Source organism: Rattus norvegicus, chromosome 11, assembly GCF_021556685.1.
Source record: "Rattus norvegicus strain SHRSP/BbbUtx chromosome 11, alternate assembly SHRSP_T2T, whole genome shotgun sequence".
Lineage (NCBI taxonomy): Eukaryota > Metazoa > Chordata > Mammalia > Rodentia > Muridae > Rattus > Rattus norvegicus.
The window spans coordinates 82135699-82148637 of record NC_141544.1 but is presented as its reverse complement, the minus strand read 5'-3'; the positions used below and the strand labels follow the sequence as shown (position 1 = coordinate 82148637).

Sequence of the window (12939 nt, the reverse complement as noted above, 5' to 3'; positions counted from 1 at the left end):
CTGTTAGCTTGATCTTCATTCTAGGAGGAAAAAAAACATGGATGGTAGGCAGTTCATGCTTATAACCCCAGCCCTCAGGAACCCGAGGTAGGAGAATCACAGTCAGTCGAATAGAGAGAGCTGTCTCAGCAACCTGGTACCACGGGCTTCTGTTGATTAATCCATCCCGACTGAGGAAACATGGCAGTGGGGCCCTCACAGGCTAATTCGTCAGGGTTCTGTAGAGTTCAATGTAGGCACAAATTCTTTGCAACCTACCTTTTTTTTTTTAAGTTTTTTTTTTTTATTTCATGTATGTGGGAACACTGTTACTGTCTTCAGACACACCAGAAGAGGGCATCGGATTCCATTACAGATGGTTGTGAGCCACCATGTGGTGGCTGAGAATTGAACTCAGGACCTCTGGGAGAGCAATCAGTGCTCTTAACAGCTGAGCCATCTCTCCAGCCCACAACCTACTTTTTATAAGGGTTCAACTTCTCTTCTTTAGTCCACCACCTAGCAGAGGTACTGGGGGAAGTGGACCTGTTCAGCAATAGTTCTTTGAGGGTGAGCTCAATCTTTTTGGGCAGCATTTCAGTCCTGTAACAATCACCAAACATGACTTAGCTGCAAACCAGTCCTCTAGGCAGACAGACAACAGGCATGAAGGAGCAGCTACAGCCAATCCTTTCAGCAAGCAGACACCAGGCAGCTGTAGTTCAATCCTGAAGAGACCACTAGGCTCGCCAATCGGCCCCAGGCGAGGTCGCAGAAGCATCAAGCTGCCATAGGAACCTCACAGTTCTTGGGAAAGTTTCTCTCAATGGCGGTGTTATAAGTTGAGCTCAACAACACTATGTAAGGTGAACCAGTGCGAAACAAATGAAGCCAAAGCACAGTGCTCATCTCCCACTGTCTGCCAGGTCATATTTATACTCCTTCATCAAGAGTGCCTTTCACGTGTCTGCTATATCCAAAATTCTTTCACCTGTGTCTACTTCAGGAAACCGTGTTTGTTTGAGCAAGATATCCTTTCACCTGTGTGGCATAACCAACTTTCCAAAGAACTAGAAGTTCCCACTTGAGTTCAACGAGTAGTGCATTCTGAGTGTCCATTGTATGCCTGTGCTGCTTGCTCCACAGGCTGCAAATCCAATCCATCCAAAGGTGCCTAAGATAAGCTCCTTGTCCTTGGTCCCTGCCCTGCCTTTCAAATTGATCATAATTTGGACATCTTGTGGTAAGAACTGTGTGCCGAAGAGCTGAGAGGAACAGCGAGCTCCAGAGAAAGACTGAGGAATACTTTAGTTGTATGGGTGCTGATGACAGTTTGAAGAGTTAGTCCAGCAAAGAGGGTGGGTGTCTTAGTTCCTTCTCCACCTCTGTGAAGATGCACCATGACCTGTAGTAGAGTAGTACTCAACGCTACGCAAATGATCCTGGCAGTGGCAGCTTGTTCCTCATGACCCGCCCAGTGTTTTGGATTCCTGAATGAAAGGCAGGCATACACACACACACACACACACACACACACACACACACACACCGCATTTATATTTTCATATGCCTTTAACAGCTCTACATCTGGGCCACTTCTGAACCTCCATGTGGCTAATGCCCCCACCCCACCCCCCATATTCCCGAGGTATTAACTAAAACCTATATTTCATCTTGGCTGCCCCAGACCCAAATGTGCAGCCCTCTCCAGCCATGTTCCTCTGCCTTCTACACAGTGACTATGTACTCTGCCTCATACCTCTCAGGCGTGGCATCTGGTTCTGGGAAACACAGACCTAGGCCTAGTCTCCTGACCTGCCAGTGTCATGGAGTCAGCCTGTCTCAGTTCACTCAAAGCTTCTTCTGGTAGTAGTTGGAAACTAAAACAGAGACTCACAACTTCTCCCCTCGGGGCTCAGGGATCCATTCCACAGAGGAAGTAGAAAGGACTAAGAGCCAGAGGTGATGGGTGGCTCCAATGAAGCAGCGTCTTCCCCGCAACAGGACTGAAACACACGTGGACTCCCAGCCACTGTTGCACAAAATCTGCAGGTTCAAGTCAGACAGGTCCCGGCACTGAAGGGTAGAAAATGGACACAGGCTGCTACCCCTAACCAAGAGGCTATCTAAATATGCCAGAGGCATCTAAATAGTCCAGAGTAGAGAGGGAAAGGAGTAGACTTAGAGCATAGACAGGAGACTGGATGTGGCCTGGGTATCTTCCAGGGAGCCCAGCAACCAGGATGCATTTTGAGATGCCTGGGTAGACTTAGATCCCTTCTACCAGAGGTAGGGAAGCAACTGCCTCACAATTTCTTGAGTAATGCTAGCTTTTATCTCACAGCTAGAAATACTGTAGTCCAGTTTGAGTTCATATCTGGATATTTGGGCTGTCACTGGAGTTTAGAGAGTTTCCTTGAACCTCATAAAGGGGTGGGGTTGGAAAGTGCGGTGAAAATATATTGTATGACAAAAATTTAAAATAAAAACAAGAAAACAAAAATGTGTGCTGGGCTTGGTGGCCAACACCTTTAATTACAGCATTTAGGAGTCGGAGGCAAGTGGATATCTGAGCGTTTGAAACCAGTATGGTCTACAGAGTGAGTTCCAAGACAGCCAAGACTATGTAGAGAAACCCTGTCTCCAAACAAAACAAAACAAAATAATATATAGGTTCTACTTGTCTCCTACTTTTTTTTTTTTAAATGTTATGAGTACACTGTAGCTGTTTTCAGACACACCAGAAGAGGGCATCGGATCCCATTACAGATGGTTGTGAGCCACCATGTGGTGGCTGAGAATTGAACACCGGATCTCTGGAAGAGAAGTCTGTGCTCTTAACTGCTGAGCCATCTCTTCAGTCCTTGTCTCCTATTTTTTTTTTTTTTTTCTCTCTCTCTTTTTTTCGGAGCTGGGGACCGAACCCAGGGCCTTGCGCTGGCTAGGCAAGCGCTCTACCACTGAGCTAAACCCCCAACCCCTGTCTCCTAGTTTTTAAGTCACAGGTTGTCCCAAAGCAGAAGGGACCGTGTGCAGATGTAGTACCGGTGCAGCAGAGGTCTAGTTCCAGCACCCATAAAACTTGGCGTGGATGTTCTGTTATCCCAAACCCGGGGAGATGGAGGCAGGAATTTGAGGCCAGTCTGAGCTTCCTATATCAAAAAATAGGAAAGGAAACAAAAAGAAGTTAGACCAGGTTTGGTCCTGCCTCTCACTGGCTCTGAGCACTCACTGGCTCTGAGCAGGGGACCAATGGTCTAACTTCTCTTAAAAGGTCCTGGTCTCTCTTTGCTACTCATTTCCCAGTGGGCTCTAGGCCTGCAGCCAGTGCGCAGGCGCAGCGGTGGCTACCGACACGTCACGTGAGCGGCCTGTTGCCCTAGCGACGCGCTTCTGGATCTTCCATCGGTGCGATCGGCCGGCCTTTTCTCTTGAGACCTGCTGGATCCAGACACAGAGATATGGCTGTGTCCGTCCGAGGCCAGTCCTTAACGGCTGGCGCCTCCGAGGGCCTGTCCGAGGCCGACAAGACCTCAGGGGAGCCTGAGAACACCTATATTCTGAGGCCCATTTTCCAGCAAAGGCGCGTAGCGGACTGGGCACTGAGGGCGATGTGGGGAGAGGGGCCGGGCCGGGCGAGGGATTGGGCGGGTTTTGGCGTTCGGACCTGGCGATTTCTCCACCACCGAACCTTGCAGTTTGCCTAGCAGTTCTTCCCGGGAACATAGACTGGCGCTGTGGAAGTGGTTGACTTCTCGGAGACTTTAGTGGGTGCGCACGCCGGACAGGAAAAATAAAAGCTGGAGACAAGCAGCTTGCAAGGAGTCCTCCTAGGGTTACTGTGTGCATACCTGTGTCAGGATACGCTTACTGCTGGCACCCGACTTATGTCTTTACAAAGCCCTTCCCAGATAGGGTCGATTGCTACCTCAATAGGTGGTTGGCTAATGGAGGCCGGTCAGTTTAGACTGTAGGATAGATACATCACTAACTTCATCTTACTAAAGAAAAAAACAGGGTGCGTGTGGTTGAGTGTTTGGGTGCACAAGTGGACAACTTTTGGGAATTGGTTCTGTTCTGTTCTTAAACTATATGGATCCTGGAGGTTGAACTCAGGTTCAGGCTTGGATGCAAGGACCTTTTACCAGCTAAGCCATCTCACTGGGCTCAAGAGAGGACCCACCCCCCCTCCCAGCCCCCAAAGGGGTGTACATGGTTGGTGAGTGGCAATACACATAGCTCAGTCTGTCGTGTGGGGAGTGGGGCTGGGGCGTTTGGGAAGCATGAGTTGAGTTCCTGCACCCTTTTAAAAAGTCACTGTGATCCCAGTGATGGAAATTTGATCCCAGGAATGGAGAAAGAAGACTCTAGGACTCCCTGGCTAGCCAACCTGGCCTCATCTGCAAATCCCAATGAGATACCCTGTCTCAAAATCTTGGTGGAGGGCTGGAGATTCATCTAGGTGGTTAAGAGCACTGGCTACTCCTCCAGAGGACTGGGGTTCAGTTCTCAGCACCCACATGAAGATCAGATGCTGTCTTCGGTGGGCAGAGGTTGCATGTGGCACTTACTCATACATGCAAACAAAACACCCATAAACATAAAATAAGTAATCCTTAAAAAACCAAGGGAGGGGAGCTTTGACTATATGTCCATAGCAATGCCATGAAGCAGTTTCTCCATGAATGTAGGAAAATGTACTGTTACCTCAGTAAATGTCCTAAGTGTATAGAATGGGATTGAGCTATATTTCTCTTGTAAACAGTGAAGAATGATGTCGGCAACAAAGGTGCCAGCGATCCTATGAGCTCATATGCGACTCATCTGAAGAGAGGCCTAGCATCTTAGGAAAGACTGGAGGAGCATAAGCACGGCTGGAGAGATGTGCTGTTCCTGCAGAGTAACCAGCGCTGCTTCCCAACACCCACGTGGCACTCACATTTGTAACTGCAAGGGCAGCAGGGGTTACATACACATACACATGGACATACACACACAGAAATAAGAAAAGGGAAAATCGTAAGCAGACCGGTAAGCAAGATGGCTCAGCTGGTAAGGCACTTGTTTTCAAATCTGATGGCCAGGGTTCAATCCTGAAGACCTAGGTAGTGAAAGGGAAGACTCAATCCCACACACATGCCATGACACAAAATAAATGTTCAAAAGCTTAAGGGAGAAGTAAATAATAATATTGGGCTGGGTCAGTGCTAAGATTTCAGACTCTCAGGCATGCAGGCAAATTCTTTACCTCTGAGCTACACTCCCAGACCCTTAGATACAGTATTTTAATAAGGCCACATTTTGAACAGATCAAATTGAGACAAGATTATATGTACCTCAGATTGGTTTCAAACTTCCAGTACAGAGAAGACAAGCTTGAATGTCTGATCCTGTTACCTACACCACCCAAGCTAGGACTGATTACAGGTTTAAACCATTACTATGCGTACGTGCATGCTGGAGACTGGATCCAAGATTTGAGCTTCCTTGCAAGCCACTCTTTATTAATTGACATTTCAAATGTTATCCCCCTTCCCAGTTAACTCTCCACAAATCCCCCATTCCCTCCCCCTGCCTCTGAGGGTGCTCCCCCACCTGCCTACCCATTCCTGCCTCAGCACCCTAGCATTCCCCTCACTGGGTCATGGATCCTCCACAGGACCAAGGGCCTCTCCTTCCATTGATACCAGATAAGGCCATCCTCTGCTACATATGCAGCTGGAGCCATGGGTCCCCCATGTGTACTCTTTGGTTGGTGGTTTAGTCCCTAGGTGCTCTTGTGGGGGTCTGGTTGATTGATACTGTTGTTCTTCCTATGGTGTTGCAAACCCCTTCAGCTCCTTCAGTCCTTGCCCTGACTCCTTCATTGGAGTCTTCAGGAACCACTCTTAACACTGAGGCCTACAGCTCAGACTTAGAAATCTAATGAAAGCCAGACAGTGGTGGTGAATGCCTTTAATCCCAGCACTTGGGAGGCAGAGGCAGGTGGATTTGAGTTCAAGGCAAACCTGGTTTATTACTCTTGCAGAGAACCCTGCCTGTCCCATCACCCCCACCCTTCAGCATCTACATGATAGCTTACAACCACCCTATATGTAGTTCCAAGGGCTCTGTACATACCTATGGATAAAACACTTATACACATGAAATAGAAGTAAATCTTAAAAAAAACAAACAAACAAGGAAGCACAGGGACTCAGGCAATATAGACTGTAACGGAGACTGGGAGTAGTGGGCATAGCTTCGTAAGAATGATTAAACTTGGGGTTGGGGATTTAGCTCAGTGGTAGAGCGCTTGCCTAGGAAGCGCAAGGTCCTGGGTTCGGTCCCCAGCTCCGAAAAAAAAAAAAAAAAAAAGAATGATTAAACTTTAGATTATTGGTAAGAATGATTATTTTGAAGGTAGAACATATAAAATTTACTCACCAACCAAACTGATTCCCAGGTGTTTAGCTTGAGGCCCTGGAAAACTGAGCTGAGAGACAATGAAGACACAAGCTGAATGAGGATATCTAATTTTATGTGGGGCACTGATGATAGAGCCCAGCGCCTCAGCCTATCAGGCAAATGCTTCACCAGCTGAGCTACATCATCCCAGGATGTTCATTGGGCTGCCTATTAGACTTGGAATGTGTTTCGGTCTGACGTTCATGAAGGCTATAGGTGTAGATGTGGGTCATGAGTTGTTTGCTTGTTTATATTACCTTTATAATGAAAATGCAAGATAAAACACAAACCGCTAAGGCTACTGATCAGCAAGGATGAAGTGTGAAGGCAAGTCAGGGCTCTGAGCTGACCTTTAGATATTCTTGGCCTTAGGTTTAGACCCTCTGTGGTTAAAGACTGCATCCATACTGTGCTCAAGGAAGAACTGACAGGTGCTGAATATTCTCCAGAAGAAATGCCTCAACTCACAAAACGTCTATCAGAAATGATTAAAGATAAGCTAAAAGGTAACATGGGCTGTAAGTAGAAATACTGTTCCCTTCAAACACCCAGCTCTACCCATTTGTTCTTGCCCACCCCCTTTTTGTTTCTTAGTTTGTTTGTTTGAAACAGTTTCTCTGTGCAGCACTGGCTGTCCTGGAACTCACTCTGTAGACCAGACTGGCCTCAAACTCAAAAATCCTCTTGCCTCTGCCTCTTGAGTGCTGGGATTAAAGGCATATACCACCCTGTCCCATCTTTAAACCCAGGATATGAACTATGTATTTTTAAAAAGACATTATTCTTCTTCAGTGTCTAGAATTCTATAATTATTTGGTGACTTTTACTTAGGTGGGATTTTGCAGATGGTGGGAAAGAGTAAAGATTTGCACTAAAGCATAGAGAGCCGCTGTCCATCAAACCCAGGCATTCAGAAAGGCCTTCTTTCCCTCCAAATTATCAACTGTTTTTCTCTCCAACCTTCTGATTGTTCAGTCAGTTCAGTACCTTCCCAGGCTGTCCTAGCCCACCTCTTGCTGAGTCCTTAACTGCTTTTCTTCTTCAACCCTCCATTCTTGCCAAACTCAACCTCTACATAATACATTTTGGACTTTTGTCTGATTGTATAGCTCTGGTGGCCTAAGGCTTGCTCTGTAGACCAGGCTGGCCTGGAATTCAGAGAGATCCACCTGTCTCTGCTTCCTGAGTGATGGGATTAAAGGTGTGTGCCACAATGCCTACCACAAGGCCTACCCAAAATGCTATTTTAATGTTGTCCTATCAGAAGTTTTTTTTTTTTTTTTTTTTGGTTCTTTTTTTTCGGAGCTGGGGACCGAACCCAGGGCCTTGCGCTTCCTAGGCAAGCGCTCTACCACTGAGCTAAATCCCCAGCCCCCAGAAGTTTTTTTTAATCTGTGCCATCCCCCTTCTGAGTGTCAGGGATGGAGCTCCAGGCCTCCTGTATGCCACACAAGTGTTCCAGCACAGTCACACACCCAGCTCTGCCCTCCTTTTCATTTTTTCTTTCTCTTCAATTTATTTGGTAATACGACACAATTTTTATTCCTTCTAGGCCACTCTGTAAGAGTGGAGGATTTGTTCAAATAGTGTTTGCTCAAAATAGTGTTCCATTTTCATCTAATACATGAAAATGAGAGATATTCACAGTATCTTTTTTTTTTAAAGATTTATTTATTCATTTATTATATACAAGCACACTGTAGCTGTCTTCAGATACACCAGAGGAGGGCATCGGATCTCTTTACAGATGGTTGTGAGCCACCATGTGGTTGCTGGGATTTGAACTCAGGACCTCTGGAAGAGCGGTCAGTGCTCTTAACCCCTGAGCCATCTCTCCAGCCTGTGTCTGGATTCTTAATATCATCCACCCAGGCTGTTACTTGCCACTCATGTTTAATATCTATAAATTTATTTTTTCTTTATTTTTCCCCCCAGGATAGATTGTCCCCTGCCCAGGCTAGCCTCAAACAGACTGGAGAAATTTAAAGGGAAAGTTAGGGGTTGGGGATTTAGCTCAGTGGTAGAGTGCTTGCCTAGCAAGTGCAAGGCCCTGGGTTCGATCCCCAGCTCCGAAAAAAAGAAAAAGAAAAAAAAAACCTGGGTTCGGTCCCCAGCTCCGAAAAAAAAGAAAAAAAAAAAAAAAAAAAAAAGGAAAGTTAGGCTTTAAGGTTTTACTGCAGGGTGACTTTATAGTTAGGGTTTATCTCCAGGTCTCAGAGCCCTAACCCCACCATCATATTCCTCAAGTACTTGTGGACTGAGTGCTTATGTCTCCTGTGGAAGAATGTGTGTTCACTGAGTAATTTTACTATGTACTTGAACATAGATAATAGATAACCTTCTTTTCCTTTCTAGAATTGGGATATGACCGGTATAAAATGGTGGTGCAGGTGGTGATTGGAGAACAGAGGGGTGAAGGAGTATTGTGAGTTGTTGATTTTTCTTGTCTTTGTGTTCTTGGGAGTTACTCATTGTGTGGATAGATAATTCAGTAAGCATATGTCTTTGCAAAAATGAGGATGATTTAACAGATGCAACTGTAAACTGAAGAGGTTCTGCAACTGAATTGTAAGGCTGGGTGGGTTCCAAGGCTTAAGTCTTAGAGTCAACTCTCAGTCATGACACTCTTACATGCTCTGGGCTTGGATACCAGCATTGTTTGGCAGCACCTTGTCAGCAGGGCCCGACTCTGACCTGACAAGCCAGAGTATTTGGCTTGCAGTGTATTTTTGTTCTTTTTTTTTTTTTTTTTTTCCGGAGCTGGGGACCGAACCCAGGGCCTTGCGCTTCCTAGGTAAGCGCTCTACCACTGAGCTAAATCCCCAGCCCCTGCAGTGTATTTTTAAAGTGGCAGTATTTCTTTTTATCCCCAGCTAGGTTTCAAATGACACTAAAGTATTAGACTTATTTAAACAAACTTTACAAGTCATTGATCTATTCTAAACATCTAACTAATCTGGCTATCCCCTAGCCAAAATCCCGTGATATTTACAGTTTAGTATTGGTCTGGCACTCCAGGCTTCATATGTATTCCTTTATGTTATCTCTGAGACCTTCCTTATGGTAAATACCCTCTTACTAGGTTCCCTTCTGTCCCCTGAATGGTAGAAGTTCCACCTTATTCTCTATTCTGCTGAGCCACTGGCTGATCAGCTTATTGACAAGTCAGAGAACAAATGGGGAGCAATGTTTACACAAATCTGAAGCAGGAGAAGTATCACCATAATGACTACAATACTGTGTCAGAGTGAAACCAGGAAGCAGGATGGAAAAATCAGTGTTGGATAATCTTTATACAGTGCACAAAAACATGCCTATAAAGGTATTTTCAAATTCTACTTTTGTTTTTTTTCTGAAACAGGGTCTCACTGTAGCTTAGGGTGGCCTCAAGTACATTTATGTGGCTGAGGGTGACCCTGACCTCTGGATCTCCTGCCTCCCATTCCCAGGTGCTAGGATTACAGGCTTTCAGGACTTTACCTGGCTTTTGCTTATTTCTGGAGCAGGGTCTCTCTATAGCCCAGGTCTCAGTAGCCTCAAAAACGTTTATTTTACTGGTCTGAGCTCCTAATCAGTTAGAGGATTGAATTCTAGCTCAGAGTTGCCCCTTTCTTACATAGGTTTTACAAATTACTAGGCTGGATGAAGTATTCTGTTGGGTCCTTCGTAAGATGTCTTTTCCTATTATTCAAGACCTGAGTCCTCTGAAAGACACATGCAAGTGTCTGAAGTAACATACAGTGGAGTTCCACTCCAAGAACCAGAGACTGGAAGATGTTGAGCCCTACAGATTTCAGAGAGCTGGCTGGGGGGTGCTGAGGTAGCTAGAGGCCCTGGGCCCTCACCTCTAGTTGCAAACAGTCACCCATGACTCACATACTTCCTGGTTTTCCAGCACACGTTGCTTTACAAACAGAATTCTTTCCAAGTACCATGAAAAGGTTTGGAAGCAAGGGCCTGTCAGAATGTAGAAAATGGACTCACTTGGGCAGGTGAATAGAGATGTAGACTGCTGACCATTCTTCATTGGCATTTTAGCATGGCTGCTCGCTGTTTCTGGGATGCAGACACAGACAACTACACTCATGATGTTTTCATGAATGTAAGTGGGAAACTCCTTTCTACCTCCTAGAGACATAAGGCCATTGTACATCAAACTACTAAAATTTGAGGATATTGTGGTATTTTTGAGACACATCTCTTAGACTTATGGATAATGTGTGCTTTTTTTGGGGAGTGGGAACAATGTTTCTCTGAATAACCCTGGCTATCCTGGAACTATACACCATGCTGGCCTTGAAATCAGCAATCCACCTGTCTCTGACTCCCTAGTGCTGGGATGGAAGCCATGTGCCACCACCACCCAGCATAGGTGGTTTTATTTTAAATTTTACTGTTTTATTTGTGAAAAACTACAAACAGAATTCATAGACATTTCTACTTAAAGCAGGAAAATGATAAAGTGGCTTCTAATAACATAGTTGTGTACATGCTCACAGTGTTATAAATGATCCTTAGGCAGGTATAGGGGTGCATTCCTTTGATTTCAGCACTCAGGAGGTAAAGGCAGGTGGATCTCGGAGTTCAAGGCCAGCTTGCTCTACTGGGTGAGTTCCAGGACAGCTACATAGAGAACCCCTGCCTAGAAAAACAAAACCAACTAACCAAGCAAAGGAAAAGTTGAGAATGCCTTCCCTACACTTGGAGGCTGAGGCAGGAAGACATTTCAAGTTTGAAACCTTTTGTGTTACATTGCTATATTCTCCAAAAACCAAAGGGAAACAAGAAAATTGACAAGGATCTAGCAGTGTCAATTTCATTTGCCAGCCTGACCTCCTTTCTCATCAGTACTAATGTCATGGGTCTGTTCTCTGTCTTTGTATTCTAGGACAGCTTATTCTGTGTTGTGGCAGCATTTGGCTGTTTCTACTACTGAATCTTTGGAAAGTGACTGTGACTTCGAGGAAACCTTAACTTTTTTTTTCTTTATTCTTTTTTTCGGAGCTGGCGACGGAACCCAGGACCTTGCGCTTGCTAGGCAAGCGCTCTACCACTGAGCTAAATCCCCAACCCCAAACCTTAACTTTTTTATATTGTTAGATTTCCTGACCAAATAAAAAAGCTGGCACTTTGGTACCTAAAATCTGTTAAGTTTTATATGTTTAAATGGTTTGATTTTATTTTCCTATCTGTGTCCTTTCTACATTTGGAAAAAGTAGAGAAAAGGGAGGGGAAAATTCATTTTCATATTTCAGGTGACTAGATACTTGGGTATATTTTTTATTTATTGTTCCTTATAAGATGTAAAAAAAAATCATATATAAAATAAATTGTGTGTCTTCACCCCTTATGTCATGAATAGTGTTTATGCTGTTACAGTTTTTATGACTTTCATAATAGCTGCATTTATACCAGTAAGTTATATTTGAATTTTGATCTTTCCTTATCGAGGGGCTAATTTCAAATTTTGCACCACTATAAAACCTCAAAGATGAAGTTGTGTATTATGTTCTTAGTATTGTTACTTTTGTTTCTTCCTGCCTATTGTTGCTCATAGGATAGCTATTGGCTATCCTATGGCTTCCACAGCTCATTAGCCTAAAGGTATTCCTTTGGGTCTGAGGAACTTCAAGTGTACATGAAAGTGGAGCCTTAATCTTCAGGGATTTCAGCAAGGCAGTGAGTGGCGCATGCCTTTAACCCCAGCACCCAAGAGGCAGAAGCAGGTGGATCTCTGTGAATTAGAGGCTAGCCTGGTCTATAGAGAGACACCCTGTTTAGAAAACAAAAACAAAACAAAAACAAAAACAAAAAACCACCACCACAAAAAGATTCCTAGGTTTCTATGTTGGCTAAACTACTATCTTTGTGATGCCCATCTTCCCCAGAGATGCCTTTCGTGTCTCTTCCAGCTATGAAGTCCTTTTTGGGACTATTTTATCTGCCATGTCCAAATACCTATTTGAACTTAAAAGTGCGTTAGATTCTAATAATTTTTTTCCTTGGAAGCACCTCAGCAGATGTACAAGTTTACCCATCCTCTTTCATCTCAGTTATCTTCAAGTGAAAAAGGCAAACAAATACATTAAAGTCCCCCTCCATATCCACCTTTCTCCTATAAAGTTACGTACCCACTTGTCTTACAGCTACAAAACTGCACAGGGTGTGGTGGCTAAAGACTGAATTCTGGAGGCTGAGGCAGGAGGACCACTGCAAATTCAAAGCCAGCATGGGACAAATAGTAAGTTCCAGGCCAGTCTGGGCAACAGAAAAGGCTATGTTTAATAGTTATTTTTAATTCCCCTCAAAAAGCTACCGCCACTATCACCACCACCCCTCAAAAAGGCTGGAGAGAGAGTTCCTCGGTTAAGAGTTAAGAACACTTACTGTTCAATTAAGACTAGAGTTCAAGTCCCAGCACCTAGGTATTCACAAAGGCGCGTTAACTCCAGCTACAAGATATGTCACCCTGTTTATGGCATCCGTGGACACACATAAATAAAATCTTTTTTT

The 12939-nt window shown here is 44.7% G+C and overlaps 1 protein-coding gene across 2 annotated transcripts; it reads left to right on the top strand.

The window, feature by feature from the left end:
• The first annotated feature begins 3366 nt into the window (after positions 1 to 3366).
• Positions 3367 to 11775, top strand: Dynlt2b (dynein light chain Tctex-type 2B). Of its 2 annotated transcripts, NM_001109054.1 has the most exons (5): positions 3409 to 3562; positions 6799 to 6932; positions 8782 to 8851; positions 10465 to 10528; positions 11315 to 11775. In NM_001109054.1, the coding sequence occupies exons 1-5, from the start codon at positions 3441 to 3443 to the stop codon at positions 11360 to 11362; spliced, it is 438 nt and encodes a 145-aa protein (NP_001102524.1). In that variant the 5' UTR covers positions 3409 to 3440; the 3' UTR covers positions 11363 to 11775. The 2 variants fall into 2 exon arrangements, with proteins under 2 accessions (XP_087432902.1, NP_001102524.1); XM_087576776.1 differs by lacking the exons at positions 8782 to 8851; positions 11315 to 11775 and having other exon boundaries at positions 3367 to 3562; positions 10465 to 10526.
• Positions 11776 to 12939: the final 1164 nt, after the last annotated feature.